Source organism: Rattus norvegicus, chromosome 1 (assembly GCF_036323735.1).
Source record: "Rattus norvegicus strain BN/NHsdMcwi chromosome 1, GRCr8, whole genome shotgun sequence".
Taxonomy (NCBI): Eukaryota; Metazoa; Chordata; class Mammalia; order Rodentia; family Muridae; genus Rattus; species Rattus norvegicus.
This window is the reverse complement of record NC_086019.1, coordinates 225,468,702-225,475,933: the sequence shown is the minus strand read 5'-3', so window position 1 is coordinate 225,475,933 and position 7,232 is coordinate 225,468,702. Positions and strand designations below refer to the sequence as shown.

At 46.0% G+C, this 7,232-nt stretch overlaps 1 protein-coding gene across 2 annotated transcripts in view; it reads left to right on the top strand.

Moving 5' to 3' along the window:
* Positions 1-82: 82 nt before the first annotated feature.
* Positions 83-7,232, top strand: part of Ostf1 (osteoclast stimulating factor 1) — a 47,191-nt gene continuing 40,041 nt past the window's right edge. Inside the window, exon 1 of one of the 2 annotated variants that reach the window (NM_148892.4) lies at positions 83-282. In NM_148892.4, the coding sequence (NP_683690.2) occupies positions 249-282 (34 nt within the window). In that variant the 5' untranslated portion in view covers positions 83-248. The remainder of the gene's footprint in view (positions 283-7,232) is intronic. The other variant, XM_063282375.1, reaches the window with a different exon arrangement.

Genomic DNA, 7,232 nt, shown 5'->3' with positions numbered 1-7,232 from the left:
TCCGGCGCTCCGCGGCAGGCTGGACCTCCGAGGCGCAGAGGACTCCCTGCCGTAGCCAATCAGCAGCCGGCGAGGCGCGGCCACTTCCTGGTGGGAAGGCTGGGCTGTCTGCGGAGCTCGCTAGTCCCGGTGTCCCGCTTCGGGTTGCGCGCGGGTCCGGAGCGGGCGCGGCTAGCGCAGGCTTGGCTCCCAGTTCCTGTCTGCGTGTGGGGCTCCCGCGGCTGAGCCTGGCCGCTCCGAGTAGCGCCATGTCCAAGCCACCTCCCAAACCGGTCAAACCAGGTAAGAGTTCTGCGCGCTGCGGGTACGGGTCTCCAGGCTGCGGGACCCCGTGCCGGAGTTCCCGAGGAGCGCCCTCGGACTCTGTATGCACTGCTCGCCAGGACGTTCTGGCGGTGTGGTGGCAGCACCTAGGTCGCGGCCACTTCCTCATATTTCGGCGTGTCGCTGTCAAGTTGGAGTTCTTGACCGGCTGGCGAACGGGAAGTGCGCTACGGCTGGGTGGGGTTTGCACCCTCCAGCTGCGGGGCTCGGACTGGAGCGGAACGGGGACCCGAGGTTTCCAGAGAGCTTTGGAGAGCTACACTGGCACTGCCAACCGGACAGCTGGGCTGCAACCCTCTCGGCTCCTAGCTTTAGGACGTAACGCTCTGTCTTGCATGCAAGTGTTTTGCTTAGGGTGACTCGGGCGAACTAAACTGGAGAGAGTACGAAGTTCCTCAAAACAGTTTTCTTGGCCACTCTTCCTGGTTCGCTTTTTTAAAACGTCGTTCTTAGAGTAGTTTCTGTGATGTGGAGAAACGAGAGCATTTTAAGGGACTGTTATATGTCAGCTTGACAAAATAAACTCGTGGGAACTTTCATTTGGATAGGGAACTAACAGGAATCGTAGAAAATAGGAGATGAATGATTGACGAATTCCCAGCCCTCTTTTTTCCAGTCTCCTGCAGCTTTGGTATTACAAAGGCTGAAACTTGAGCCATATACTATCAACCTTTATAGCCGCTTATGCTGCTTCAGTGATTTTTTTTCCTTGAGTTTTTTTTTTATTAAAGTGACAGTCACTTAAACTTCAATAATTATCCAGTTTTCTTCTTTTGTAGCAGCATCAACTCCTGAATCTGAAAATAATGCACACACATTTGCGAAATAGGCATTCTCTGTCGACATAAATTCTTCAGGGCCGCATATGAAGGAAGTGGCTCAGTCTGGCTTTGGCCTGAGCCGAGGCTGGGTGGTGCTGGTTGAGGCTGCCTTCTATGTGAAATCTGAGAAGTTTGCAATTTGCAATTTAGATGCGGATGTATGAGGTGGCAGTTTTGTAAACTCATATGTAAGTCAGGACCTCAAGTGTCCAACTAAGCTGAGTTCTTTGATGGCTAAACAAAGCACTTGATTTTGAAGAATGTGTTAGACAATCAGGCCGTGAGGTTTTTTCATTCCTCCAGACACATTAAAAGTGAAGTCAGTGTTGGGTCTGTGGGTGCTGGCAGGAGTCTGCCTTTGTGTACGTGATTGTGAGCTTGTGTGTTCATGCACCTTTGGGTGTGGTTTAGGACTCAGCCTGTTACGAAGTGGAGATTGGCTCTGGAAACTAGTTTTGTTGTTTACATATCTGCCCTTTCCTCTCCAGCAAACCAGAAAACACATGGCTAAACATTTGTACTATTTAGAGAGAACTCTGACTTCACTGGGATTTATAAGTGAGGCCCAAACATACATAAATAGGGTTGCCATGAAAATCACTTTATTTACCTAGTAACAGAAAGAGAGAAATATTAGTGTTAGTCGAACTTAAAGCAATGTGCTGGCTTACTGGAAAACAGAAACCTTTATTTTCATACTGTCCCACATGTAAACCTTTATTTTCATACTGCCCCACATGTACTGGGTGCTAGGCACTGGTCTAGTCATCCATACATGTTTGAACTCATTCCCTTCTCAGTAACCCTACCAGGTCAGCACCATTTTTATTCCCATTGTCTAGCGGGGGGGAAGTAAGGCACAGCAGGTTAACTCATCTCCTAACAGCAGTGGGGTGGTGATGTATGAATCGTCGAGGAGTACAACACACACGCTTGATTCCAGGATTTGTGCTTTGCCCCTGTGTGAAGAGCCCTGAATATTTTACAACTGGATAGGACTCTGAAAGAACCAGGTTTCTGACCCCAGCCGGACTCTTATGCACAGCCGTGCTGAATCCCCACTGCAGGTGTACTGTGCTTTCTTTCCTGCTACTCTAGGCAAGACATGGGGATGAAGGTCTCCAAAGAAGCCCGACATCCACGAGAACGTATTTAAGTTTTAATTTTTCATCTATTGCTTTGTTTATACTCTCTCCAAATGTCTCTTCTCCAAAATAATGCTAAACATTCAAATTATCAAACAGAGTTGGGGAAGAGAGGAAAGAAAAAGGCTTGGGGCAGAGAGGGAAGAATAATAAGTAAGCGAGAAGAGAAGTAAGCTGGTAGGCATGCACGCCATAGACTCCTGTAAAGTTACCAAAAAGAGCGGTCACGTGATTCTCAGCCTCATGCAGACAGATGAAAGACCAACCATAAGGCCTGTAGTGCTCAGGAAATTAACATGTGTTCTTTATTCTGGGAAATAGTTACTTTAATGGCACTGAGATCTGGGACAAGAGTTCCCAGAGATTCTCTTCCTGTGTTGGACAGGGTTTCCGTAGTAGCAGAGTAAGACAACATGGCTTCTAATTTAATGGGCAGCACTGGAAAGACAGGAGCCAGATGAAGGGACAGCGAGGGTCAGAGGACTTACTGTAAGAGCCTAGAGGCAGGTCTTACTTATCTTTTTTTTTCTGCTGCAATTTAAATGATTCAGGATTTCTTTTGGCGCACAGTTCATGAGTATAGCCTACTACAGTAGGAAACTCCTGGAGACAGCTGGCCTCATGACATCTACATTCCAGAAGAGAGAAGGATGGATGCTCCCACTCGGATAGCATCCTCCTTTTTATCAGGATGGGGTGCTCAAAGAAGGATGGTGTTGCCCTTGTTTAAGATCAGAGTTCACAACTCAGTTAACCGCATCAAGGTAATCCCTCCAGACATTCTTAAAGGCTGACTTACTCTGGATGATCCCCATGGGTAAATCTGGAAGCTTGTCCCCTGTATGGTTCCACAGCCTGGTTCCATGAAGCATCACAAATAGCAAGGGACATTAAACAACAAAGTTAATGCATCTTTCCCACTAAGCAGCCTGTATGCAGCAAGGGGCCACTGGTGGGAGGAAGCTGCCCAGGCAAGTTCTGGTAGATCTTTAGAGGAGAAAGCTCTCCCAATCCCAACCCCTTTTTCTCCCATGAGGGTTGGGGGAGAAGGGGAACATTCAGAGTATTCCCCGTAGAAATTTTTTGTTTTCTGCTTTCTTTTCCCCTTCTGTTTCTTTCTGAGACAGTCTCACCATCTACCCCTAGCTGGTCTGGAACTTACTGTGTAGACCCTGCTTACCTGGATGGAACACTGAGCTCCTGGGTATGGAGATCCAAGGCATTCGCCACCCTCCTTGGTTTCTGGTTTAGACATTCCTTGATGTAGCCTGTATTTTAGGCTACTGGGCACTGGGAGTCCCAGGAACTGTAGAATGCAGCTTCATCCTTACTCGTTTGGTCCTAACTTAGTTTATGTATCTACAATTAGATGTCTGATTATACCCATTTAATTGTTTAATCTTGTGATTAAAAAAGAGAACAAAAAAAAAACCACAACAAATATGTATAGTGGTGTCTGGAGAGAAGCCTGGTTATACAGCATGCAGCACCTACCTCAAAAACCAAAACGTAAATAATAGAATATATTTTTTCTATTTTAGAATGACAAATACAGATAATAAACAAATAATATTAAAGTTTATAAACCATCCTTATCGCCTAGAAATAATCACTGGTTAGATGAATAAAATCTGTTTTTTTCCCCTGTAAATCAGTTTTAATTATGAAAAGAATACAGGAGCAGCTACCTTAGAATGCTGCCCAGGTTGTTTGGCTGGGATATGTTTCCATTCTGTTTTGTCTGTGATACACCTGAGGCATCATTTCAGCCACAGTGTGCACCTTGTGTGGCATTTTATCTTTTATGGGATCACTTTTGGCCCATGAAGGTTTGTCTCTGAATCCCGCTGCTACTCATTAGATATGGCACGGAGACTCAGTCTTCAGTAGGTCGACCATTCTCCTCTTCAGATCCCTCTGGCCTCTCAGCTTGTCTAGAGAGCTTTTGTGTGGTTTTCAGCCACTCTTGCACTGCAAGGAGGGTGGCTCTACCCAGCTGGTCAGTGTACAGGACAGAATGTTGTTCTCATAGACAGCGTTTGAGAAATCCGATGGGCCATGGGATAATACACGCACTGAACGCCACATGAACCTTGGGGGCATCTCATCTTGGATAGATTTGGTGACAGTCCACTGGGGTTGGAAACCTGATGTCTGACCTTGGCCATCTCCTTCAAATGGCTCATTGATTGTGGTGGCGAGAGGAGAGCAGCATAAATACTTCATGTGACGGGTGAAAATAAATGTGTGGTACTTACGAGAAACCTGCCAGGTCTCTGGGTTCTTTTGTCACTTACCGTAAAAATGTGAAAAGGGTTGCAAGTATGCTCTTTAAACAAAACTTGAGAGGAAAAGGGTTTCTGTCTAAACCGGTCTCAACTGTTGTGTAATCCATCCCTGCATAAATAATGAACCACCTGGGAGAGCAATCGCTTGACTTTCAGATGTACAGGGCTGCTGGTTTCTCTTATAAATGTGATGAGTTTACACCCAGTGGCTGAGTAAAGTCAGAGGGAAAACATTTTGCAAATTCCCTGGATGATGATGCCAGTGATGGGGAAACCTAACATTTCACTGGGTGCCTGTGTCAGGAGGGTAGCAAACACCCCGTGTCCTCTGTCTCCTGTATTTATTCTGACTTCCCTGTGAGATACGTCCCTGTATCCTTGTGAATGCTGTGGCTTGGAAATAGGACTCAGGCTTTAACTGGACATGTAGCTTTTGTTTGTGTGTGTGTGTGTGTGTGTGTGTGTGTGTGTGTGTGTGTGTGTGTGTGTACCATAGTGCAGCTGTGGAGGTCAGAGTGTAGCTTGCAGGGGTCTGTTCTCTCTTCTACCACATGAATCCCACAAATCAAACCCAGCTTGTTTGAGGTACCTGGGTTGGAGGTCCCTCAACCCACTGAACCATCTTCCTGGCTCAAATTAGAGGAATTTGGAGAAAAATATACATACTAGTGCCAAGAGAGCCTGGGATCCTTTAAAACTTTTTCTTTTTTTCTTTTTTTCCCCCGGAGCTGGGGACCGAACCCAGGGCCTTGCGCTTGCTAGGCAAGCGCTCTACCACTGAGCTAAATCTCCAACCCCGGGATCCTTTAAAACTTCTGCATGTTTGCTAATGTTTGTTTAAGGGGAATCCTCTGAGTGCAGTTAGATCATTTCTAGTCTTTTGTTATATTGGTGCTGTAACAGTCTAGTTTTGAAAATTTAAGACATGGCCCTGGAGTGGAATTTGTTTATCAGAAGTTGGGTTCACTGTCTTTTTCAGAGACATTTCGAATTTATTATTTCAGCTCACCTAACCACCAAAACTTATGGCCCAGCCAAAGCAGGAACTTAATCCATTTGCCTTGGATATCACAGATGATCAGAGGCCAGGAAGCATGGGGCACAGAGCTGGGGGAACTGAGATGTCACAGAAAGGGGCAATGTAAGAAGGGTCTTGAGGTCTGAATAAGAGTTTGCGGGAGTGTGAAGGAGAAAGTCATTTGACTGACGTACAGAGAAAACAACCCATCTGGTATGCATGTTTGACTGACTGCAGGTACCAAGTTTAGGAATCCAGGGGAACTTGGTACACACACTGCAAATTGTGTGTGTGTGTGTGTGTGTGTGTGTGTGTGTGTGTGTGTGTGTGTTGAATTAAAGTGAAAGCCATTTGCCTAGGTTTTGGAAAATGGTTCTGTTCCATACAGAAAGTGAGAACTGGGGCTGGAGAGATGGCTCAGTGGTTAAGAGCACTGACTGCTCTTCCAGAGGTCCTGAGTTCAATTCCCAGCAACCACATGGTGGCTCACAACCATCTGTAATGGGATCTGATGCCCTCTTCTGGTGTGTCTGAAGACAGCTGCAGTGTACTCATATACATTAAATAAATAAATCTTTAAACAAAAAAAGAAAGTGAGACCTGAGCTGCTCGCTCTGGTCCTCCCCCACATCGACGTGGTCGGGTATTGGTTCTCTGCAGTTGTTGAGTGTGTAGCTGTAGTGAGAGGTTAGGGACTTCCAACGGAGAGAACAAGCTACTTGGTGACTGATGCTGCCGGCTTCGTCTTTGCCAGATAGTTCCTACTTTATTTTGTAACACCTTTTCGAGTGTTACAGGCAAGTTTCTCAACCTATTTTGGAGCAGAAATTAAAGGGGAATTTTGAAGTTGTACGTTTTGATTGGTATGGGATTTTAAAACTGCAACATCCCAAAGATTTTGACAAGCTATTTTGGTTTTATATTCTTGGGATTCACCAAGCACTTGGAGTCCCATCTTTTCTGCTGGCTCCCTTCATGTTTTTGGGAACTTGTGAACAATTTAAACTCAACAAACTAAAGATAATATCATAACTAATAACATCGTATCTAAGCTAAAGGGGTTTAACTCAGGCCCCTTAAGAGAATCTGAAGAAGCACCAGGCAGGGTCTTCTTGACTTGCCTCATGAGAGTCTCCTGGCTTTCCTAACTCACTCCTGTGAGACCAGAGCTGTCTTCAGCATAGGGTTCCTGTGGAAAGGCCATGCTTTCTTCAGACTCAGAACAAGCACTGCACTTCCTGGGAGATGCTGCCACATCCCGACCCTCTGAGCACAGGTGAGGGAGGGCCGTAGATGACACCCAGCTGACAGGCGTCTCCGACTCAGGAGGTCTGGAAGAGAGCTGTGTCTCATCTTTGCTTACAGTCCAGATTCTCTCACTGACCTCTGATGCATCGCTTGCTGAGGTTTCTGGGGTTTTCTAGAATACACACTCTGCAGCTGCTTTGGGGTCTGTTTTGATGAACCAGTGAAGCTTCATCTTGGTTGTCCTCCTGGAATACCAGAATTGGAGACATTCTTACAATTTCTTTGGGCAGAGACACTGGCTTTGAAACACTGTATTAGAAACTATCCCCTCCCAAGTTTGTATACCAAGCATGTACCGAAATTGAAATTGAAGTTTCTGTTAACATCC